The 26,432-nt window shown below is 41.2% G+C and overlaps 1 protein-coding gene across 4 annotated transcripts in view; it reads right to left on the minus strand.

Annotated features, from left to right (window-relative positions):
* INPP4B (inositol polyphosphate-4-phosphatase type II B) overlaps positions 1-26,432 on the minus strand; it is a 944,562-nt gene that overhangs the window by 337,504 nt on the left and 580,626 nt on the right. For all 4 annotated transcript variants that reach the window (XM_082244155.1, XM_082244154.1, XM_082244153.1 and 1 more), the window contains 2 exons: positions 22,332-22,443; positions 12,991-13,063 (listed from right to left, as the gene is read on the minus strand). In XM_082244155.1, the coding sequence (XP_082100281.1) occupies positions 12,991-13,063; positions 22,332-22,443 (185 nt within the window). The remainder of the gene's footprint in view (positions 1-12,990; positions 13,064-22,331; positions 22,444-26,432) is intronic.

The raw sequence follows: 26,432 nt of genomic DNA on the forward strand, positions 1-26,432 counted from the left end.
TTGGAGAGCTAGCCACAGATCTTCTGTGGATGTGGGCTGCCTCAATTCCTTCTGTCTCTTCATGTAATTCCAGACAGACTTGATGATGTTGAGATCAGGGCTCTGTGGAAGCCAAACCATCACTTCCAGGACCCCTTGTTCTTCTTTACTCTGAAGATGGTTTTTAATGACATTGTTTGTAAGTATGTTTGGGGTCACTGTCCTGGTGCAGAATAAATCTAGGGCTAAACACATGCCTCCCCGATGGTAGAAAAAGTATCTACCTGTATGTCTCAGCATTGAGGACACTATTGTTTATGACCAAATCTCCAACTCCATTTGCAGAAATGAAGTCCAAAACGTGCAAGGAACCTCCACTATGCTTCACTGTTGCCTGCAGACACTCATGATTGTACCGCTCTCCAGCCCTTGGAACAAACTGCCCATGGCAAGAGCCACATTTTTCAAATTTTGACTCATCAGTCTAGAGCCCCTGCTGCCATTTCCTGCACCCCAATTCCTGTTTTCATGCATAGCAAGTAGAAATCAGGCTTAGCAAATCACCTATGCCCAAAAACATAGAAACTAGGATGCAGAAAAATAGCAGTAGGTGCTCTGGAAGATGAGTCAAAATGTGAAATATTTGGCTGTAGCAGAAGGCAGTTTGTCTGCCGAAAGGGCTGGAGAGGGGTACAATAATGAGTGTGTGCAGGCAACAGTGAAGCATGGTGGATATGCTAAAGGTAGTTCTTAATGACATTGGCTGTATGTTTTGGGTCGTTTTCCTGCTGCAGAATAAATTTGGGCCTCCTTGATGGTATGGCATGATGGATAATATATGGCTGTATTTCTCAGCATTGAGGACACCATTGATCCTGACCAAATACCCAACTCCATTTGCAGAAATGCAGCCCCAAACTGCAGCAGTACAACGACTCCAAACATACAGCCAAAGTCATGAAAAACGATTTTCAGTATAAAAGAACAAGGAGTCCTGGAAGTTATGGTGTGACCCCCCACAGACCTCTGATCTCAACATCCCTGAGTCTGTCTGGGATTACTTGAAGAGACAGAAGGATTTTAGGCAGCCCACATCCACAGACGATCTATGGTTAGTTCTCCAAGATGTTTGGAACAATCTATCTGCTGGGTTTCTTCAAAAACTGTGTTTAAGTTTGCCTAGAAAAACTCAAGCTGTTTTGAAGGCAAAGGGTGGTTACATCAAAAATTGATTTGATTTGGAAATCTCTTCTGTTTTTTTACTTTCCTTTTTGTTAATTGATACAAATAAACTATTAGCCTTTCTATTCCTAGTAGCATTCTTACTTTACAGCATTTTTTTACACCTCCCTAAAACCTTTGCAATGTACTGTATATGCACAGGAAGATGTGATAGACCCATGGCCATCATTTGTTAGCCATAGGTTGTCCATCTTTTTTTTCCAAAACATTTTATTGAGATAAAATAGAATGATAGAACAAGTTAACATCACTTTGGGTGGTACAAAGCGTAGCAAGAACAAAAACAGAAACAATACGAACATAATATAGGAGTGGATGAACAAACCACGACATAATCATATATTGGAGTATGGGGGTATACAAGATCGTCACAAATCAGGTAGTATAAACCATTAGTAGGGCGAGGACAGTCCTGATTCCCATACTCTGGTGTAGGGCTGTAGGGAAGACATACAGTCAAAAAACGTTTTGACCTCTACTGTGGTGGAGTGTGTAACGGATAATGCACAATTAAGGGCAACGGTGGCACCCCCCCGTGTCCGGACACCCCCAAGGGGGAACACACTGTATCCGGGCATAGGGGGCAACCATCAAATGTGTGTAGGCCTTCTTGGGGTGGGCGATTCCGAAGAAACCCACAGAGGGGAGCAATGGAGGTAAGTGCGCCAGCCCGGGGGGGGGGGGGGGTGGGAAAGGAAAGAGGGAAGGATTTTAGAGAGAAAGATAGAGAGAAGGAAGGGCGAGGGAAGGGAGGCTCAAAAAGGGGCGTGAGGCCCGCTGTGTCGGTGTGAGGGACTCAACCGAGATTTTAATAACAGGTAAATGGGGAAAGGTTGTCCATCTTTGTGACAGAAATGAATAACACTAATACACCCCCTGTGCTGTGAGCAGCAGTTCAGTAATGATCGCTAACATCAAGGGTTTGTATTTCCTAAGAGTGTCATCCCTAAAGAACAACAGAACAGTTTGGCCTGACATGGTGAACAGAATATCATCCCATGGCAGAAATGGGAGATAGGCATTTATTAGTTATTTATTTAGTGGTGAATGTCACATCAAAGCAAAACGTATTATACTTAATTTGCTATGCCTCCCAATGCAGTTACTGCATGATCATCATTTTTGCTCAAAGTGACCCTACTGGCAGACATGACATCATCCTGGCATTTATATTATTAATGGAAGGTATACAGGGCTAAGAGAAAGGAAAGTGATGCAGCTGGGGCAAAGAAATATCTTCTTCTGCTTCAGGAAGAGTTAAGGAGAGGTGGAGGTGGCACCAGCACCTCCACCAAGGATGCCTAGCCATGAGAATACCCAGGAAACAGAAGAATTCAAATTCACCCAAGAGAGCAATCCCATTCCTGAAAAATCAGATTTACATGGACTAATCCTTTAAATAGATATGAAATGCCTTTACATTGCCTACAAATTACGTTTTATAAATGTTTTTCTTGTCATTAGACCCCAGAAAGGCCTATGAAATGCATTTTAAAACACAATATAATCACAATTAAGTAAACAAAATGCATCAATAAACATCAAATATTATGCTCATCACAGTTTAAATATAAAAGGTATATCTGCTTATATTTTGTCTTCTCTCTTATCAACATGCCAAAGAAATCTGTAACTGGAGCCTGTTTTCATTACATACCCTTTTCAACTACCTCAATACCCATCACTTTAACCCCCTTCCTGCCCAGGCCATTTTTACATTTTTAGCACAGTCCCAAATTAAATGACACTTAGTCATGCAACACTGCACCCAAATATCATTGTTATTTTTTTTTTAGACAGATTGAGCTTTCTTTTGGTGGTAATCACCACCAGGTTTTTTATTTTTTGCTATATAAATTAAAAAATACAGAAAATTTTTAAAAATTGTTTTTCTTTGTTTCGGTTATAAAAATTTAGTAAATAACTAATCTTTCTCCATACATTCAGGCCAATATATATAAGAAAAAGGAATTGTGTGCTGTTCAGAAAAATTATCATATACAGTGTCTCACAAAAGTGGGTACACCCTTCACATTTTTGTAAATATTTTATTATATTTTGTCATGTGACAACACTGAAGAAATTAAATTTACCTACAATGTAAAGTAGTGAGTGTACAGCTTGTATAACAGTGTAAATTAGCTGTTCCCTCAAAATAACTCAACATACAGCCATTAATGTCTAAACGGCTGGCAACAAAATTGAGTGCACCCCTAAATCAAAATGTCCAAATTGGGCCCAATTAGACATTTTCTCTCCCTGGTGTCATGTGACTTGTTAGCGTTACAAGGTCTCAGGTGTGAATGGGGAGCAGGTGTGTTAAATTTGGTGTTATTGCTCTCACTTTCATACTGGTCACTGGAAGTTCAACATGGCACCTCATGGCAAAGAACTCTCTGAGGATCTGAAAAAAAAAATTGTTGCTCTACATAAAGATGGCCTAGGCTATATGCCAAGACCCTGAATCTGAGATGCAACACGGTGGCCAAAACCCTTACAGCGGTTTAACAGGACAGGTTCCACTCAGAACAGGCCTCGCCATGGTAGACCAAAGAAGTTGAGTGCACGTGCTCAGCGTCATATCCAAAGATTGTCTTTGGGAAATAGACTTATGAGTGCTGCCAGCATTGCTGCAGAGGTTGAAGGGGTGGGGGGTGGTCAGCCTGTCAGTGCTCAGACCATAGGCTGCACACTGCATCAAATGTGTCTGCATAGCTGTCGTCCCAGAATAAATCCTCTTCTAAAGATGATGCACAAGAAAGCCCGCAAAATGTTTGCTGAAGACAAGCAGACTAAGGACATGGAATACTGGAACCATGTCCTGTGGTCTGATAAGACCAAGATAAACTTATTTGGTTCAGATGGTGTCAAGTGTGTGTGACAGCAACCAGGTGAGGAGTCAAGCATGGTGGTGGGAGTGTCATGGTCTGGGGCTGCATGAGTGCTGCCGGCACTGGGGAGCTACAGTTCATTGAGGGAACCATGAATGCCAACATGTACTGTGACATACTGAATCAGAGCATAATCCCCTCCCTTCGGAGACTGGGCCGCAGGGCAGTATTCCAAATTGATAATGACCCCAAAACACACCTCCCAGACGACCACTGTCTTGCTAAAGAAGCTGAGGGTAAAGGTGATGAACTGGCCAAGTATGTCTCCAGACATAAACCCTATTGAGTACCTGTTGGGCATTCTCAAACAGAAGGTGAAGAAGCGCTAGGTCTCTAACATCCACCAGCTCCGTGAGGAGTGGAAGATGACTCCAGTGGCAACCTGTGAAGCTCTGATGAACTCCATGCCCAAAAGCGTTATGGCAGCACTGGAAAATAATGGTGGCCACACAAAATATTAACACCTTGGGCCCAATTTGTACATTTTAACTTAGGGGTGTACTTACTTTTGTTGCCAGTGGTTTAGACATTAATGGCTGTGTGTTGAGTTATTTTAAGGTGACAGCAAATTTACACCGTTATACAAGCTGTACACTCATTACCTTACATTGTAGCAAAGTGTCATTTCTTCAGTGTTGCCACATTAAAAGATATTATTAAATATTTACAAAAATGCGAGGGGTGTACTCACTTTTGTGGGTTACTGTATATACACACCGCACCACATGTATGAATCCTATACAGTATTTGGTGAAAATAAGTATTCAGTGCTATTATACACATATACAGTAAAAATGTATTTAAAAAAAAAAAAAACATCCAATAGTTATACAAGTCCACTTCAAAAAATGTTTAAGGGCAAAAGATAAAGAACATGGTATCATCCATGCAGAGACAGTTGAGTGTCAGAAATCCATCATTAGCCACCTTTGGGTGCAATGCCTGCTCACCTTACTCTATGACCCATTACAGGTCATGCTGCAACTTTAAAGTCTTGTGTTATTAGCTTAGTGTGCCTCCAAAGAGATGACCTCCTCTTGTAGTCTGCCCTTTTAGCTAGGCTGCGGGGGGGGGGGGGGGGGGAATGTCCGGGAACTGGGGCAGCAAGCTCTTCCATGCCACCATGGATGCCAGAGCTACAGGCTGGATGAGGCAGGTGACCTACAGTGCCTTGCGGAGGTTGACATCCTCCCGGAACTGAAGAACACCTGCCGAGTTGTATACACATATTGGCTGGGTGGAAAGTGGTTAAGACCCACTGATATCCTCACTTCTCTGTGCATCTCTAAGCAGTTCAGGCATATCAAAGCTGGTAGGTAGGGCAGCACCCTACCTTAGTCATTCTCTCAAAAGTCTTCAGTCCTGATTTAAGCATTGACCTTTCTGTCTGGGGAATTATGTAAATATTGAAATGCCTAGATGGGTCGACATCAGTCTAGAGGAGTGGGCATTCAAAGACAGGCTGTGTTTACATGCAAACATAAACAAAAAGAAGGGCGCACCAGCCTAGCGCATTATCCTCAGTGGGCTTTTATTAAAGAAGTATTAAAAATTAGCTACTCACAAACATGCGATATAAACCAGCATATCAATTCCATTGAGCAACATCCATATTTTAAGTCCAATGTCTCGTGAAGACGAAAGGCTGACATGTTTCGAGGCGATGCCTCTTCCTCAGAGCCTACAGTAGTAGAGGAGAAAGAGGCATCGCCTCGAAACATGTCAGCCTTTCGTCTTCACGAGACATTGGACTTAAAATATGGATGTTGCTCAATGGAATTGATATGCTGGTTTATATCGCATGTTTGTAAGTAGCTAATTTTTAATACTTCTTTAATAAAAGCCCACTGAGGATAATGCGCTAGGCTGGTGCGCCCTTCTTTTTGTTTATGTTTGCAGTGTTTTGTCGACCACCCCGGTCGTAGAGGGCAGCAAGGCTTAGCCATAGTGGATGCCAAGTGGGAGTTCCGGGATAGAGGCAGCCTGAAAACCTGGTTCTGAGCGCAGGTGCAAGGTGCTCAGCATCGCAATTTTCTTTTTGTGTTTGCATGCAGACGGAACCAAGTAACTAAATCTCAAATCCAATGAAGAAAAGGGGGGAGGGGCAGAGCCAGTCAGGCTTCAGCAGAAGTTGCTAGATGATGCAGGAGATCCTTCAGCCAGGAAATGAGAAGGGCTCTATCTGCCTATTGCAGCTTCCAATGCACACTTTAAGAAGTTCACAGTGTGCAGTGAAATCAGAGTAAGAAATTTCAGTGCAGGAGAGAAGCCTGTACAACTGTGGTAAAGCTGGAGTTCAGCCTTAAGCACCATAAAAAAGGTTGATTGCTGCGTGTCTTTGAATAGTAAATATGTTTATAAGGTAATCTGTTACATAAATTAAGCAGCCGCCTAATATTATATTTGTTAATGAGATATTTTCCAATCTACCGTAATGGTAGTCTTCTTGACCTCTCTGGTTTCACAGCCTTCCGTAAATAGATTCTAATATATCAAAAGACAGTTTGGCAGAATTCCCAGTATGCTACTATAGAAACTACAGTCAGAAATTGTTGTCACAGTAGTTATTTCATAACATCAAAGCTCATGTGGGAAATGTGCTGGAATCAAAACGCAGCGAAAGTAGGAGGGATGTACTCCACAAGCGCCTACACTGTGTCACAGTTACATCGTTTAACAACACAACAAACAGAGGAAACCAGTCTGTTAAAGCCAGGTATGGGTTTGAAAGGATCCGTCTACCCAAAGAAAATACTTCATACCAGTGATGTGGTCTGCTGGGCGCCTAATGGCTTATTTTACTCCCTGGCTTTGTTCTTCTCTCTGTACTTATGGGTGTACCTCTCTCCTCCCTGGTGCGTTCTCATAATACAAAATAGATTAGGAGAGCTTTCACACCAGGTGAGCTGGGGCTGCATTGGGCACCCTTGCCAGGCGCAGTCCCAACCAATAATAAGGCAAAAGCCTTGTTCTCTATAGGGCTAATGCAAACCACTGTGCTGCGGTGGTATGCGCTGTAAAAAAAAGTTGCATCATGCACTACTTTTTTTTTTGTGCAGTGTGGTGCGACACAATCCACGCATTGCACTGGACTGTGGGCAATAAAGATGAATTCTAGGTGAGGTATATTTTTACAGCGTTACATTGGTCCAGCTCAAAAGCTAGAAATCACCATAGTAGCAGACTCCACTACTCATCTGATCTCCACGTGCTTCCGGGTCCTGTGCTGTGCAGCTGACCTACTGCATTCTAAACACAGGTCGGTCGCTCAGCACAAACACCATTCAGAGAATGCTTTGCATTTTCTAAATGAATGCAAGGTGGTATTTGATTGGATGAGGTAGAGAGCATGATGCCACTGTCTCGCTCAACGCAGGACAGGAAAGCAAGTGGAGATCACTGGAGTAGCAGTGTCTACTTCAGTGATTTACAGCTTCCAGGGGCATCGGCTAAGTATTGTATAAGCTGGACCAAAGAAACTATGTATAAAGTATCCATACCTGGAAATCCTTTATGGTGTCCAGTGTACTGTATATCAAAAACAAACTTTTGGGTAGGCTAACTCTTAAAGCACAATGCTAACTTTTTTAGCTCTGGATATATTGTAAAAGTAACAAATTCACTTTTAAATGTAGAGACAGGGTGTTAACCTCTGTCACATGTTGTGCTACAGGTGCTATCCTTTTTGTACTGTGTTTTGTACCCATGTGCACCTTTCGCTTTTGTTCATTTCAAACAAATTAGAGCCGCTGCCATGTTTGTTTTTGGATTGGGTGCAGACACACACTGGAAGTCTTCAGATGCCTCGTATGCCTCTGCTATAAATGTCTCCCATAGCTATACCAACTGCTGAATGTGAAGTATATAGCCTTCAAACACTCCATCTCTGTGTTTGGGGGGGGGGTAAAAGCACAGCTTAACTGCCTGATATTGCCATCCCACATGTGTCTGAACAAGTATTTAGAGACCACATTTCTCAGAGGTGCCTTGGCACAGTAGTGTAGCTTCGACATGTATTTAACCACTTGCCGCCCGCCCGCCGTCAATTGACGGAGGAGCGGTGCGACCATTATCCTGGGAAGACGTCATATGATGTGATCCCAGAAAACAGGGCAGGCGCGCGATCGTGTGCGCGCCGCCCTGCACTGCCGGTGTCGGGGTGTCCCCGGGACACCCCCCGTCACCGGCAGGGGGAAACAGCCAATGGGCATGGCTGTTTCCCACGTGATCGGCTGTGTTCCAATGACACAGCTGATCACAATAGAGGAGCCCGGGAGATGACCGCGCATGCGCGATCGGGAGCGCGCAGCGCGGTCATGTCGGTGGCGCTGTGTTCCGACAGTAGTAAACAGTCACTGACAGTGACTGTTTACTAAGTGATCAGCTGTGAATCCATTCACAGCCGATCACAAAATGTAAACAAAGAGCACTAACTCACTGTTACTAGCTCTTCTCCCCTCATACAGTTTCCAGTGTGAGGAGAGCAGAGCTAGAAATAGTGAGTTACTGCTCTGTGTACCTATAAAAGTAAAATCACAAAAATAAATGTCCCCACACAGTCCTCAGCCCCCCCCCAATTGCACCTGTCACCCAACAGTCACCTCATCAGTGCCCAGAAATTGACACCCATAAGGCTATGTTCACATGTGAGCGTAGCGATCGCAGGCAGAATCACCGCGATTCTGCCCGCGATCCGGAAATCATTGCAAATTGCGGGACACCTGTGCGTTGCCCGTGATTTGCAATAGCACCCCAAACGCTGTGCGATGCCGCGATTTCCACCTGCCGAATCGGGGTAACATCGCGCGAACAACGCATGACGCCCAAAAAATGTACAAGAGCTTCTTTGGGGCGTCATGCGTTGTTTGCGTGATGTTACCGCGATTCGGCAGGCGGAAATCGCAGCAACATCTCACAGCGTTTGGGGTGCTATTGCAAATCACGGGCAACGCACAGGCATCCCGCCATTTGCAATGATTTCTGGATCGCGGGCAGAATCGCAGTGATTCTGCCCGCAATCGCTACGCTCACATGTGGACATAGCCTAAAGTTCACCGGTCACCAGAGACTGCCATCAGTACCGCCGTGCACCATCGCCCGTCACCTGTCACCCATCAGTGACCATCGCCCGTCACCTGTCACCCCATCAATCACCGACACCTGTCACCCCATCAGTCATCGTCATCGGTCACCCTATCAATCATCGTCACTTGTCACCCCATCAGTGATCGTCACTTGTCACCCCATCAATCATCGTCACTTGTCACCCCGTCCGTGATTGTCATCTGTCACCCCATCAATCATCGTCACTTGTCACCTCATCAATCATCGTCACCTGTCACCTCATCAGTCATCGTCACCTGTCACCTCATCAGTCATCGTCACCTGTCACCCCATCAGTCATCGTCACCTGTCACCCCATCAGTCATCGTCACCTGTCACCCCATCAGTCATCGTCACCTGTTTGCCATATACATGCAATCACTTACTGACCGCCTAATGACTATATGCGTCGGCAATTAAAAGCTAAATACTGGGGTTATGGCAGCAGATAGCTGCCATAACCCCGGTATTTTTTGAAACGGCGGGCGGTCGGCTTTCAGATAAGGGTAGTCCCAGTGGCGGATTCGCCGCGGAATTACCCTTACGGTGCAGGGGAAGAGGTGCCCCCCCCCCTCCTGCCGCGTCCCAGACGTTTTCCCAGCTTACCGGACCCGCCGGCAGCGGGAAAACTATCCGGTCCCGGATCCTCAGAGACAGGAAGTCGAGTGAGGGCAAGATGGCCCTCACTCGACTCTATTGCCTTGGAGGACCGGAGCTGCGTCAAAAGACGTTGCCTAGCAACCGGTTTAAAGGGCCACTTTTTTTTTTTTTTTTTTACCTTTTTCAACAATTTTTTTTTTCTTTTTTAGTGTAGTTGTGAGGTCTTTTTGACCCCAGATCTCACAATAAAGAGGACCTGTCATGCCTATTTCTATTACAAGGGATGTTTACATTCCTTGTAATAGGAATAAAAATGATCAAAACATTTTTTTTTTAAACTGTGTAAAAATAAAAAAATAATAAATAAAATAAATAGGAAAAAAAAAAATTAAAGCGCCCTGTCCCCGTTAGCTCGCGCGCAGAAGCAAACGCATACGCAAGTCCCGCCCACATATGTAAACGGTGTTCAAACCATACATGTGGGGTATCTCCGTGATCGTTAGAGCGAGAGCAATAATTTGAGCCCTAGACCTCCTCTGTAACTCTAAGCTAGTAACCTGTAGAAATTTTTAAAATGTTGCATATGGGGATTTTTAAGTACCAATGTTTGGCGCCATTCTGTGAGCATGCGCAATTTTGAAGCATGACATGGTGGGTATCTAATTACTCGGCGTAACATTATCTTTCACATTATTGAAAAAAATTGGGATAAATTTACTGTTTTCTTATTTTTTAGTTCAAAAAAGTGATTTTTTTTCAAAAAAATCGCATTTGGAAGACTGCTGCGCAAATATGGTGTGATAAAAAATATTGCAACAACAATCTCCATTTTATTCTCTAGGGTCTCTGCCAAAAAAAAATATATAATGTTTGGGGGTTCTAAGTAGTTTTCTAGCAAAAAAATTATTTTAGCTTGTAAACACCAAGTGTCAAAAATAGGCCCAGTCTTAAAGTGGATAAATGGACAACTTTGTGAAAAGTGCTACTTGGATGTTAGGCCTATGTATGTGGCCAGGCTGTGAAAAAGTGTTACACATGTGGTATCGCCATACTCAGGAGGAATAGCAGAATGTATTTTGGGGTGCAATTTTTGCTATGTACATGCTATGTGTTAGAAATATTGCATAAATGGACAGCTTTGTGTAAAAAAATGTGTTTTCATTTTCTTTCCACATTTTACAAAAACTTGTGGAAAAAAATGACATATTCAAAAGACTCATTATGCCTCAAAAATTATACGTTGGGCTGTTTGCTTTCCAAAATGGGGTCATTTTATGGGGGTTTCCATTGTCCTGGTGCTCCAGGGCCTTCAAAAGTGTGATAGGTTGTCAGGAAATTATATGTGTAATTTGTGCTCCTAGAATGCCGGACGGTACTACTTGGATGTTAGGCCTCTGTATGTGGCCAGGCTGTGAAAAAGTCTCACACATGTGGTATCGCCATACTCAGGAGGAGTAGTAGAATGTGTTTTGGGGTGCAGTTGCAAGTATACAAATGTTGTGTGAGAGAAATAACCTGTTAATACGTCAATTTGTAAAAAAAAAAAAAAAAAAAAATCTTCATTTTGCAAAGAGTTGTGGGAAAAAATGACAACTTCAAAAAACTCACCATGCCCCTTATTAAATACCTTGGAATGTCTACTTTCCAAAAAGGGGTCATTTGGGGGGTATTTGTACTTTCCTGACTTTTTAGTGTCTCAAGAAATGAGATAGGCCTTCAGTACATCAGGTGTGATCAAATGTGATTAATTTTCAATGATTAGCACCATAACTTGTGGACTCTATAACTTTCACAAAGACCAAATAATATACACTTATTTGGGTTATTTTTACCAAAGATGAGTAGCAGTATAAATTTTGGCCAAAATTTGTGAAGAAAAATTATTCATTTGCTAAATTTTATGACAGAAACAAAGAAAAATGTGTTTTTTCACAATATTTTCAGTCTTTTTTTATTTATAGCACAAAAAATAAAAAACCCAGTAGTGATTAAATACCATCAAAAGAAAGCTCTATGTGTGGGAAAAAAAGGACACAAATTTTTTATGGGTACAGTGTTGCATGACTGAGTAATTGTCATTCAAAGTGTGAGAGCGCTGAAAGCTGAAAATCAGTCTGGGCAGGAAGGGGGTGAAAGTGCACTGTAGGCAAGTGGTTAAAGTGGTTGTAAACCCTTTCATATACCCAATGAAGTGACAAGCATTAAATAATGCACAACGATTAAACAAATCTTTCTACATAAGTTGTGATGAAAAGATTGTATATACTCCAAAAAATGTTTTTTATTGGTGTGTATATCCCTCGCACCTATGGGTATTCCAACAAGTGGGTATTATACATTAACACTTAACACTTTATATAAACGCCTACCATTTTCCAAACCTTGGACATCGACAAGTTATTGTCCATCCCTGGTATAATCTTAGCAAGCGCTTTAGCTGGCCTCATTACCCTTGGGGTCTTATCTTTACTCTACATAAGTTGTACCTTTTTATCTCTAGCAATCTGTCCAGTACAGCCATTACAGTACATTACACCGATCAAAGGATTTTTGTCTGTAGAAGAAAGCAGGAGGTGGGGGATCTAATGTCACACACACTGCTAGAGCAAAGAGCTGCGAGTAATTTGAGAGAGGATTGGAGGAAATGACCCACCATCTCTACACAGGCTCAGTGAAACCTAGCGGAGGGCATGGGCCATCTTCTGTGTGCTGGAGGGGGTGGGGGCTCACCATCTCATGGGAGGCTTATTTTTTTAGGAGTGACTCATGCAGATAGCGTAGCGAGGAGAAATCAGAGAGGAACCAGACTTGGTGTTTTTGATTCATGTTAGTACAGACTATGGTGGGATATGCTTTGTTCATTTATCATGTCAGAGGTTTACAACCACTTTAAGCTTAGTAATTATAAAATATACATTTTGTGATGGGTAGCTTAAAAGTGTGCTGGGGACCTCTTTTGTACTATTGTGCTATGTGTTCCCCTCACATTCTTCCCAGTAGAAATGCAAACATCAATAACAGCATAAGAAACATTCTAACCATTGCTTGCATTATCCAACACTAAAAAGAAAATGAAAAAGAAAAAAAAAAACCTAAAAAAAACAGTTTGGCTAAAATTGGGCATTATGAACTATAGAACAAGTACAAGCACTGAGAAGCATAAATCACATCATACCTGTGTTTAGAAGAGGCAGATTGTCCATTCCATTTAATGTTTCAGGTGACGAACACTCACACACTAAAGCACACTGCAAAGACACAAAAACAATGGAATTCAGACAATATTTTACTTATCCTCAGTCGGTAAAACAACATTTGCACCAATCAATCTCTGGAGCGGAAACCATACATATTTAAATTATCTTCAAAGAATGCTTGCCCAGGGCTCTTTCAACTGATAGAGTAGGATTGAGTAGGATTGTGTGGTTATCCCTCCAACATCAGAGGCCAAGAGATCCTCTGCAATTATATCCAGGACACATAAGAGCATACATGCGATTAAAAGGATTGCTCCAATTCTCTCACAAAAAATATAAGTGCTGAAAACCTGTTTGGATAACTTTTATCCATGTGGTGTGGACTTCACAATAGATAGTCAAACTTTTTACAGAGTGATCCACTGCAACTGATAAAAAGAGGTCTCAGAAAGTCAAAAGAACAAATGTAAAAAAAATGGAAGGAAAGAAAAGGTTGGGTTTTTGAATTACCAGTAAAATGTGTTTGTTAGCCGTACAGTAGAGGACACAGGATATTTAGTCATTAACCATGGGTTACATGTAGCTACCTTCAGGTGATTGGACAATGGCAACAAAAGAAAGCTTCAGGAAATCCCCCTATATAGCCACTCCCAGCTACCCTTTGTTTTAACAGGGACCCTTTCCCTGTACTAGAAGTAACACATTTTTAATAGTAGGTCAAAAATCCTAAAGCAAATAATTCTGGCCAGCTGCACTTCCACAAATCCTTTTTATTGAAGCTTCATGTGAATGGTGGTAACAGATGTAGCAGGGAACAAAGAGGTAGATGCGTTTTGTGCAAATGTTAGCGCTTAGTCATTACCAAGCTCTAACATTTGCGCAAAACGCATCTACCTTTGTCTCCTGCTCCATTTGTTAACCACCTGTCACATGAAGCTTCAACAAAAAGGATTATTTGAAGTGCAGCGGTCCAGAATAATTTGGTTTATGATACACAGCATGAGAGCTGGGCTAGCACTCGACTAGTGTGTGTGGGGATTAACTAGAGACTCACTCATCCGGAGTGGCTTTCTTTGTTTCATTGAGGTCAAAAATCCTATTACAGTACATACAGTACAGGACACAAGATCTTTAGTCTTTAATCATGGGATGTCCAAAAGCAGTCCAACTGAAAGATGGGAAACACGCTTAAAAGTTTTGCAGGTGAAAATAGCTTTTTAGAGGCCAGACAACATATTGGACAAGCTCTAAGGGCAGGAAGAGTTAAGCAGGCCGGGCAATTGTAGGGACAATTCCTGAGAAGGGGAGGAGGGAAGTTTCCTCATCCATCTCCTCTTTAGGCAGTGTGTCTGCAGCCTTGGCAAAGTTCGGGACCGCCCCTGGAGGGGAGAATGAAGGGGCTCACTTGTGAGCAAAATTCTGCCCATGAGATCAGATGTTTTGGCAGAAAATTCCTCCCTAGAAAAGTAGGAAGAAGACTGTGTGGCTGAAGGGCTAGGAATACAGACTGGGGACAACTACCTGATAAGAGGGTACTAAGGCCCTGTAGAGATACTGTAGAGATAGCCTACCATGACACCCCCTTCCCCCATGCCCTGTGCTGAGTTAGCAAGGCCATCTGACCCCTTACTTCTGCAATGTGATGCAAAAAGTGTCCCCAGATCTCAGAGGGGTATTTACAGCCTCCATTTCTGTGAAGAGAGAAGGTCGATGCCTTCTGTGCCAGGTATTAATGATTGGTGAAATCAGGCAGGTAACCAAAGATTGTTGGAGCTAAAAACTGCTGGTGCTGACTGAGAGAAACGAGCCCAAATAAAAAGTATCAGTAAATTGCAGTAGCCGAGAACAAGGTCATGCAGGTGCTGTAGCGCCTAATGCAACAGGATTTGCATCAGGCCAAGGGAAAAAATGGCAGAAAGTTTGACTGGTCAGTGGCTTCAGCTCCTAACTTTTACAACTTTAAGTTAATCAAACGAAATTGAGCTTCATTTAATTCTTAAAACCATGAACATATAATAAGAGGGTGGTCTTTGGTAACTTGGAGATAAAAACAAGTATGGTATATATAATATTTTTTTTGTATTCATCTGTAAGCATTATTTAAAGGGTTTCTAAGTGATGAGATGGAGACATTATACAAATGTGATTTTATAAGAAGATATGTATGTTTGGGATTTCCAAGAGTTTCCATTTTTTTGTGCAGTGATCTGGAAAATCCTGGCAATTTAAAATACTATGGAGCAAATAAAACTTCTATGTATATTGTTTGATGGAATTGCTGTAATTAGATGGTGTTGTTAAACAACTCTACTCTCAACTGCCCATATCTCTACTGGGCATTTTGGGATGAAGCACGTTTAGGGGAGCTAGCCTCCTGGTGGGGCTTCGTGGCATAAAATGTTTGCACAATAAAGCGGTTTCCAAAAGTGTCATAATTAGTACATGACCCATTTGACATGTGGATTAAATACAGCGTAGATGAGTTCATGCGGTCAGCACTCAGTTTGCCGTGCAGTGGAAGAACAATCAGACCCTTGGAAGTGATGGAATTTTATGTGGAATTTCTAGTTCTCCCTTTAAGGCTGCAACACACTGTATATAGTATAGTGGTCTGTGCTACATGATAGCCTGGGCATAGGAATGCAAGCACCCTGGGACAGATTTAAAGAGTGCAAGCCCCGCACTTACCGAGGCAAATGTTTTCAGGGCAGGATGCAAGAAATAAGACCTCATACCCGCTTCACTCTTCACAGTGGGTCAACCCCCAAGGGATCTTTAGGAAAAGACCATGGTCATGGATCTGCTTAACACTATTGTCTTTATTCAACCTCACCTACTATGTAACTATGTAACTTTGTGGCAAACTCAACATAATGCACTATGTGCCAAGGTGAGCACCAATGCATGAATCAGTGCTTGAAGCAACATTGCAGACCCGACCATGCATCTTTATCCATGCAGGGTCAAGGCACAATCCTGCAAGGCTTAGCCAAACAGTCAGCTCTCTAGAAGATACAGAATGAGTTTCAGTGTCTATGGTGAAGCCAAGAATCATGATGGAAGAATCACAGAGAAAAAGGCTCCATAGGTAAATGTCTCAGTAAAGAGAAGGGGTCCTTAACCTAGGGGCCCAGCAAAAACTGAAGCTAGCTTGAATAGGATATATAAGGATCGTACCTGCACCTTTCTTTTTTGCCAATATCAAATCACTTGAAGTGCCCTTATACAGTAACCCATGGCTAAAGACTAAATATTCTGTGTCCTTTACTGTACAACTAATAATTTGCCTTTTTATCCACAGCAATCAATAGGCTAACATTTATCATTTGTACATCTCAGAATATAAAATCATCTATTGACAATGTGTTCTTGAGTCAATGGCCTTTTTGTTAATAGAAAATGGCAATGTGAAAACCAACAGCAACCTGACAAATATATTAAAGAGACTTTATTCAGTAAATGCATTGGTTTTATTTCACCACTTCCAAGACTTGGAGCGGCAAACTTTAACTGTGACAAAATGTGCAATGTTTACATCTGTCCAGTCACTACTAGTTAATTATTCAATAACTTTTAATCAACTCTTCACAGTTTCTAGCAAAATGTGGTCCATACTATTTTTAATGTGGTTTCTCCCTGTGTACACATACACACAGGGGCAATGGCCCCTGGCACAGCAATGATCAGATGGATAAAAATATTTAAAATTTGATTTTGACTTGTTTAATGGATAACATATTGTGAGTAATCAAACAGTGCAGTTGTGCCAAAATTACATTTGCTCAGTCTTCCATTACTCACTTTGTCTTTAAATCTGTTTTATTTATTCTTAGCCAGATTAAAACACAGTATTTTACAGGGTTGCTAGACGGGTACAAGCATACCTCAAAAAGCCTGTGCTGCAAAACTTCTTCGCTCTGTTTCTTTTATCACGAATTACATTAAAACATTCAAAGCAAGTTGAAATCGAATTGGTCTTGAGCCACGTCTTACTACTGACTACATAATGTTTTCTGTATGTGAGAACTAGAGAGGAGCCTGCAATGGGTATGTTTTTAGAATTCCTCTCCGGAATCACTAACTGGGGTTCTTATAATACTGGAGGTGTTAGTACATTACTGCAATGTGTATACATAGCAGGTTTCATTTTTAATTGTGGAATTAGCCCTCAAAATAATGGACATTTCTCTCCAAGGAATCTACTATGTAATATTTTTTTCTGTACACAATATGCCACCTTTATTTCAGAAAACATAACTATATCATATACTGCATATACATACAGTATACTTATCACTGACTTATCTTTTACAGTCTATACACTAAATCCAATCTCTATACTTTATTAGGAGTCTTTGAAGCCTTGGTGGATTTGTACAATGTTTTCCCAAAGTTCAACATTCTCATAAACTTCCACCATATACTTAATCATGAATCAAAGTGATTTCATGTGAAAAGACATTTTTTTCAAGCAGGTGTAGCAAAACATGATCATTTATTATCATCTGTAATCTAATTGCTATGCAAATTGACTTAGCCGATGAGAAATATTTTTAAGATATGTGCTCAAGAAGAACATTTTACCTATTGATAAAAACACAGCTGGAGCATAATTTTAGATATTCTCCTTCTGTAGATATTCAGGTCTGAATAATTCAAATCAAAGCAACATTTGACAGTATAATAAGGGAATGAGAACTTTTTTAGTCATTTACAAAACTGTCAAAAGTTTGACACCTGGGCAATATTAATGTAGGATAATAAAAAGGACCAGTCAAATTGGAGAGATACAACCATGAAAACATGATGTTGAAAAATCTAAAACAAGACAGAACACAAAGGCTTCATCCCCCAAAACTGATGTTCCAATTTTGCGTGACATCTGTGAATTAAATTACTAGCATCTACCAACTTTAAAATTGAGCATGATGTTGAAAACATAAATTAACAGATGTCAGTGACAATTGTATATTAAGATGATCAGAAGCTTCAGAGATATAGGCAGCTGACAGCAGGTACAAATCTTACATTTTACTGTAAAAGCTGAGCTTGGCCCAATTCTCGGCAACCTACCAAGACTTCCTATTGACCAAGAAGTTCACCTGTCACATTTAAGGAACAAATAAAAATGAAAGATTCAGCGCTGAATGAGTATAGACTTAGACCAGCAGCTGACACTCAAGTGTAATCCAACACCCTCAATACATATATAAATAATAGTGTAGCGCAGTCCAGTATCAGTATAAAATATGACAAATTTAAGTAAACACCTTAAAAAGCCACAAACATCATTTTAAAAAACCATATGGTGGTAAAAAAAAGTTCATATAGGTGAAGATATAGATGGTAAGAAAACACACAGTCCACTAGTGATCCGGTGAAATAAATATTATGTGTGACTTGAGTGCTCATAGAATCCCATCACCCGGCATTCTCTGCCTCTCACCTCCAGAACTTGACCCCACAGGGTCTAAAAGCATGAATCAATCTCCACGATGATCAGCCAAAAACGATATCAATAGGACCAGATCAATACCTCCAGCATATCGATATCTCAAAGCCACAGAGGATACTCTTTCCCAAAATGCTCCAAAACATATGGATAGAAGAGGAAACAATCTAGTGCTCTCCATTGCAGTAATAACATTTTATTGCTCAAAGATGATATTGCACTTACATTGTGTCCCGTTCAATGGGCATATAGATAGCAGAGCATGCAGCGTGCTGTGAGGTGTCTGGCTTCCGTGTTGTTAGATGGCCGTCGGACCGTGTGACCAATCCCCCGTACGCGTTACGTCAGGTGGGCGTAGACTTCTTCAGCGGAAGAAGTCTATGCCCACCTGACGTAACGCGTACGGGGGATTGGTCACACGGTCCGACGGCCATCTAACAACACGGAAGCCAGACACCTCACAGCACGCTGCATGCTCTGCTATCTATATGCCCATTGAACCGGGACACAATGTAAGTGCAATATCATCTTTGAGCAATAAAATGTTATTACTGCAACGGAGAGCACTAGATTGTTTCCTCTTCTATCCATATGTTTTGGAGCATTTTGGGAAAGAGTATCCTCTGTGGCTTTGAGATATCGATATGCTGGAGGTATTGATCTGGTCCTATTGATATCGTTTTTGGCTGATCATCGTGGAGATTGATTCATGCTTTTAGACCCTGTGGGGTCAATTTCTGGAGGTGAGAGGCAGAGAATGCCGGGTGATGGGATTCTATGAGCACTCAAGTCACACATAATATTTATTTCACCGGATCACTAGTGGGCTGTGTGTTTTCTTACCATCTATATCTTCACCTATATGAACTTTTTTTTACCACCATATGGTTTTTTAAAACGATGTTTGTGGCTTTTTAAGGTGTTTACCTAAATTTGTCATATTTTATACTGATACTGGACTGTGCTACACTATTATTTATACATTTAAGGAACAGAATACTGTAGTGAGAGGAGCCTCCATCATTTGCTAGAAAAAGCCCAGACCTGCAATTATTTTCAGGTGCTTATATTTCTGGGTATACGGATTGTTTTTACATGCTTTCATTGACTAAGGTCTTATTCACAAATGCAGAGGCCTCTCTAGCCTCCAGGTGCTGGGTGCTGGGTGCAGGCAGACCATTGAACTCTATTAGAATGAAATAGCTGCAAGGACACAGCCACTCATCCCAATATAACAGGCAGGAGGGTGCAGATAAGTGGCCCTGAATACAGCACCTGGAGGCTAGAAATTTTGGAAAGCATGGCCAATATTTGGGCCCCAGAACCCGTGTGAACAAGGACAAAAGGCTAATGCATTTTTTGTGCTCATTCAAAGATGTCCAGGTTTAGGACAAATTCCCTTAAGTAGATATTATATCTTTAAAATTCGCAACTTACAAAAATCAGCATGTCAGCATTACCAAATCGAATTTTCTGTAATAGAAACCTTGCCTGCTAGACGTGCAATGATATAAGAGCATCAGCAAGACACAAAGATACTGGAGTCCAAATACAAGTATAAAATATGAAAATATTACTGACCCTCTGTGCTAATATATTAATGCAGAGCTCCACCCAAAAGGAGAAGCTCTGCTTGTTCGCACCCTTCTCCCCTACACTGGCATATTTGGCACTTTTTTTGGGGGGGGGGGATTTGGTACCAGGTTTTGACAGACACCCATTCTCACTTCGTGGTAAAATTGCTGCGGTGATCTTCGAGTATGTCCCACCCCTCCTCCTTCCCCCCCACTGCCTTCTGGGACACACACAAGTCCCAAAAGATGGCAGGGCAATTCAGAAAGCACAGTGGGACTTGCTTCACTGACGGTTTCCTTTAGTGAAGATGCCTCCACCTGGTCTCGAAGCAATAGAAGAATCGGCTTAGAGTGCCCACATCGCTTGATCCCTGGACAGGTAAGTGTCCTTATATTAAAAGCCAGCAGCTACAGTATGTGTAGTTGCTGACTTTTTTCCCAAACCTCTTTAAAGTGATTCCAAAGGCTAAAGGTATTTTACCGAAAATGCGTTAAGGTAAAAAAAACAAAAACTTTTAACAGCTGCTACTTACCTGAATCCAATCTCTATCCAGCGCTTCTCTCTCTCTCCTCACTGGACATGAAGACAGTAGTGGAAGTCATTGGCTCCTGCTGCTGTCAATCAAATCTTGAGAGGAAGGAGCAGGTGGTCAGGGCCAAGCTTCACTGTGTGTGTCTATGAATGCATAGAGCCCTGCTTGGGAGCGAGCAGAGTACCCCCATAGCAAGTGGCTTGTTATGGGGGTACTCAGATGGTAGGAGAAGCCAGAAGCACTGGCAGTGGGGTCCAGAAGAGGAGGTGTGGGTCTGCAAAACCATTGCACAGGGCAGGTAAGTATAATGTCTCTATTATGTTATTAAAATAAAAAAACTTTACCAATCACTTTAAGTCCTGGTTCACACTTGTGCGATGCGGGAAGGCTGCGAATTCGCAGCCTGTTCCCGCATCGCAGACGCACATCTGGCAGTTCACACTGCCATATGCGATACGCAGGGGGTGTCAATTAAATGTTAACGACACCCCCAATTTGATCGCATATTGCAGTGCGATCTGACAGTTCGCACAGGATCGGATCGCACAAGTGTGAACCACTGTGCGATCTGATCCTGATGCGGCTGAAAAAAAGGGTCATGTGCGACTTTTGTGCGGGTGCAGTGCGAATTTCATCCATACAAAGTGTACATGCGATCGCCGCACTCGCAAGAGTGTGAACCGGCACTAACAAGCTCAACCATTAAAAAAAATAATAATGCTTAAATATTAAAAAGATTGTTTAGATTCCTTTTATTTTGTAGTCATTTTTTTTCTTCCCCTTATAACAAGGTCTCAACAAAGGTGTTACATTGCCACAGCTGGACTCCCATTTAGCTGTTCATTATGAGAATCGGTTGGGAAGTGTAACATCATGTTTTAGCCTTGTAATGGCTGAAGTAAGAGATTTCCTGAAGAAACTTAACATATCCCCAAGAGATAAAAGAAGCAAATATTTCACTCCATTTATAAACTCCTATGCACACCTTAGATTTCACTTTTAGGGTGAGGTTCACTTATAAGATGGCATTGTTCACATATAACCAAATAACTGTCATATAATTAGTCTGGTCAATCAGGTCAACCATTACACTGTCTTACAATTTACATACAAAAACAGAGGTATTTTTTGCCTAAGATCGGCAAATATATATCCTAGACATATTGGCTCATGAAGGAAATGCACGATAAAACATTGGATGCCTTCAGCTGCCATTGTGCCCTGCTAGACCTCTGGTGTGTTCCTATGCCTCTAAGGAGGAATAGGCTGCCCTTGATATATATATATATATATATATATATATATATATACATATATATATATGTACATATACACTCATGGGCTCTCATGGACTAGAGTTAAGACTGCACTTTACAGAGGGGCCCTGATGAGGCAGCTCCGGACAAAGCCTATGTACCATTTGTGTTATACATACTCTTTACAAAAAAAAAAAAAAAAAGTCAGGGAGCTACACACATGCCAGGAATGTGAACTCCTATAAACTAAAAAAAACAAAAAAAAAAAAAATAAAAAAAATCAGGGAGCTACATTACATGCCAGGAATGTGAACTCCTATAAACTAAAAAAAAAAAAAAGAACAAAAACCAAAAACAAATGGTCCTAATGCTCAATCAGAATTAATTTTCTGGGAACATAAACCCTGACTGGTTGAAGGGGGCACTTGCTCTTATTTTAGTTAGCCATCTTTCATCAAAAACTAAAATAGGTATGTGAACAACTGTACATAAGAGGTTTACTACCTTTTGTCCTTGTGCATCTGTCGTGATGTGATCCGCTTCTCCATTCTGTATCTCCCCCATCTTCATCAAACACACTTCAATACTTCCAATTTTCTTTCCACCATTTAAGGTTCTGTAAGAAAAAAATCATAAAATAGTTATATATATTCAAGACAAAAAGATAAACCACAAAAGTAACAAGGATACATAACTTTTTGTTTGAATACAAATACAATATTCTCAGTATTTTCTGTAAACAGGTAACAGAAAGCTGTAAATCCTCACCAAGATTTGAAATCTTTGCTTGCATATAAGTGACATTTGAAATGCAATAATAAAAGAAAAACAAAACACTGTTATTTGCTCAGTTTACGAAAACTGTTCCCAGGCTCAGATTTTGCTATTGTCATTGCATTTATTCCAGGGCACACAAGCATCTACTAACAGAAGAGGATTAAGCAGGTAATCATTCCAGAGACCGTCCCTTTCCCAGAAATAAGGAACCACCTCAGTTTGGCAGGAGACCAACAATTACCTATAAGGACGTAACAGGAAATCTACCAACTTAAGTATCCAGCTGGTCCTACTATATCATGAATATAGCATTACTTTTCAACTGAGGACACTGTAAAATTCAAAATTATATAGATGTCTTAGTGAGGTTGATTTACGAAAGGCAAATAGGCTGCTCATTTTTTAACCATTTAAGCCCCGGAAGATTTTACCCCCTTCCTGACCAGGGGGTATTTTGCGATTCGGCACTGCGTGACTTTAACAGGCAATTGCGCGGTCGTGTGACGCTGTACCCAAACAAATTTGACGTCCTTTTTTTCCCACAAACAGAGCTTTCTTTTGGTGGTATTTGATCACCTGTGCGATTTTTTGATCATGCGCTATAAACAAAAAAAGAGCGTAAATTTTGCAAAAATAACAATATTTTTCAAATTTTTTTTATGTGAAATTCCCCCCCCCCCCAAAAAAAAATGTAAAAATCTAAATTTTTTAACATTTTTGGCCAATTTGTTTTATGCTACATATGTTTGGTAAAAAAAAAAAATCGCAAAAAGCGGTTTGCGCAAAAGTTATCGCGTTTACTAACAAAGGGAAAGATTTTTGTCATTTTTGTTGTGTTTTTTTTAACGCGTAATGGCGGCGATCAGCGATTTTTTTTGCGGTACTGCGACATTGCAGCAGACAGATCGGACCCTTGACTGACATTTTTGACACTTTTGGGGTTACCAGTGACATTTCTACAGTAATCAGTGCTATACATATGCACTGTTACTGTAAAATTACACTGGCAGTGAAGGGGTTAACTTTATTTGAGAGGGAGGGGCTGTGTGTGTCCCTAGGGGCGTGATTCTAACTGTGGCTTGAGCTGTAGGAGCAATGATCAACGGTCCTACATAGTAGAACCGTATGATCATTGTTTCTACACAGGGGAGAATGACAGGCGGCTTGTTTACACTAGCCGCCTGCCTTTCTCTCTCTCCACCGATGATCGCTGAGTGACCGGCGGACATCGGGTCCGCCGGTCACAAGCGCGGGGGGTCCGTGACCGCGCGGGAGCGCGCCTCCGGCGGCGCGCCCTCGCTCCCCAGAGCCTCACAGGCTAGTGACGTATATATACGTCACTTTGCCTGTGAGGGGCTGACCGCCGCAGTATATGTACTTGCGGCGGTCGGCAAGTGGTTAAGGACTTTTTCCAGAGCTTAGGGAATAAGGTGAAGCTTATCATCTGATCAAATACAAGCAAAAATATGTTATTTCTTTTTTTTTTTTTTGGGTGGGGGGGGGGGGTTATTATGACCACATTTACTAAGCTAAGATGAATTTTCCCTTACAAATAAACACCTGATTTGCCATTAGTACATTAACCTGAGTGACAAGGAAAATTTGAGCCAATCAAAATGAGATTCAGCATGTGAACCATGTCAAGTTTGTATAGAAGATAGCATAAAAGGCATTGCTAGAAGAATTCCAATAAGTAACGGAAGTGTGTGTCTAAGTTCATTGTCTACATACTCCCTCTGAATAACAAGCAATGTGTTTACTTCCTTTCAGGGTTGTCACTGTGAAAAAAATAGCATAACATACCAAAGGGCATATATTCTGCACATTGGAAACTTTCCCAGATCTAGGAAGACACCACCTAGTAGAGGAACTGTGAAGAGCTCTGCTCTGCTTTCAGAACCTCTTCTAGTCAGTGCTTTTTAGCTTTGCAATGCAGATCCAGATCATAACTGAATAAAATGTTGTTTTGTTAATACTCACTTTTTTGTTACTATTTTTGGTTTTGATTAACCTTTTTATTTACTCCTCATTAAATCGCACATAATAATATGTTCACTAGAGATAGGATATTAATGAAATATCCACTCTGCCGGCAATTTTCCTGATCACGTAATTTTATCAGCTGTGTTTGCAAGTACACTTTGGGCAGTATTTAATATAGCTGACTTTTTCATTTTCTTTTCTTTGACAATTTATTTTCTCGCATTTAAAAAAAATCATTAAGTGAATACAACCATCTCTGTAAACTTGGCATGTGGCCTAGTGTCCTCATGACTAGAGGACAGTGTGCTCTATGATATATTGGTATCAGCCTAAATATCCTTCAGCAATGGGTGGATACTCCAAATGGGAACATTAAAAAAAATGAGCTCTCCCCAAAGCACTGGCAGTCAGTCTTCAACAGCAATAATACTCAAGGGGGTAATGAGAAGCTGCTTTTGCAAAGTTAAAAAATCATCTATCTTTCCAGATACACACCTAGTCTCCTCTCATGTGACAAAATCCCATTTAGGGTTAAATATTGGGGATAACACTCACCTATATCTGTTCCCTACTATGATCTGAAGTTCATAGGGGATTCCTATAGTAGAACATTTAAAGTGAAACTGTAGTTAAAAAATATATATCTACACTGAACAAAATTATAAACGTAACACTTTTGTTTTGTCCCCATTTTTCAGGAGATGAACTCAAAGACCTAAGACTTTTTCTATGTACACAAAAGCCTATTTCTCTCAAATATTGTTCACAAATCTGTCTAAATCTGTGTTAGTGAGCACTTCTCCTTTGCCGAGATAATCCATCCACCTCACAGGTGTGGCATATCAAGATGCTGATTAGACAGCATGATTATTGCACAGGTGTGCCTTAGGCTGGCCAAAATAAAAGGCCACTCTAAAATGTGCAGTTTTATCACCCAGCACAATGCCACAGATGTCCCACGTTTTGAGGGAACGTGCAATTGGAATGTCGACTGCAGGAATGTCCACCAGAGCTGTGGCCTGTGAATTGAATGTTCATTTCTCTACCATAGGCTGTCTCCAAAAGTGTTTCAGAGAATTTGGCAGTACATCCAACCGACCTCACAACCGCAGACCACGTGCAACCACACCAGGCCAGGACCTTCAAATCCAGAGCATCTTCACCTCCAAGATCATCCAAGAGACCAGCCACCTGGACAGCTGCTGCAACAATCTGTTTGCATAACCAAAGAATTTCTGCACAAACTGTCAGAAACCGTCTCAGGGAAGCTCATCTGCATGCCCGTCGTCCTCATCCGGGTCTCGACCTGACTGCAGTTCATCGTTGTAACCGACATTAGTGTGCAAATGCTCACATTCGATGGCATCTGGCACTTTGGAGAGGTGTTCTCTTCACAGAGGAGATGAATCTGGTTTTCTTAGATCTTTGAGTTCAGCTCATGAAAAATGGGGGCAAAAACAAGTGTTGCGTTTATAATTTTGTTCAGTATATATATATATATATATATATATACATATATATATACACACACAGTGCATTGCGAAAGTATTCGGCCCCCTTGAACTTTTTGACCATTTGCCACATTTCAGGCTTCAAACATAAAGATATAAAACTTTAATTTTTTGTGAAGAATCAACAACAAGTGGGACACAATCATGATGTGGAACTAAATTTATGATATATTTTAAACTTTTTTAACAAATAAAAAAACTGAAAAATTGGGCGTGCAAAATTATTCAGCCCCCTTAAGTTAATACATTGTAGCGCCACCTTTTGCTGCGATTACAGCTGTAAGTCGCTTGGGGTATGTCTCTATCAGTTTTGCACATCGAGAGACTGAAATTT

This window comes from Pelophylax lessonae, assembly GCF_965119305.1.
Source record: "Pelophylax lessonae genome assembly, chromosome: 1".
Classification (NCBI taxonomy): domain Eukaryota; kingdom Metazoa; phylum Chordata; class Amphibia; order Anura; family Ranidae; genus Pelophylax; species Pelophylax lessonae.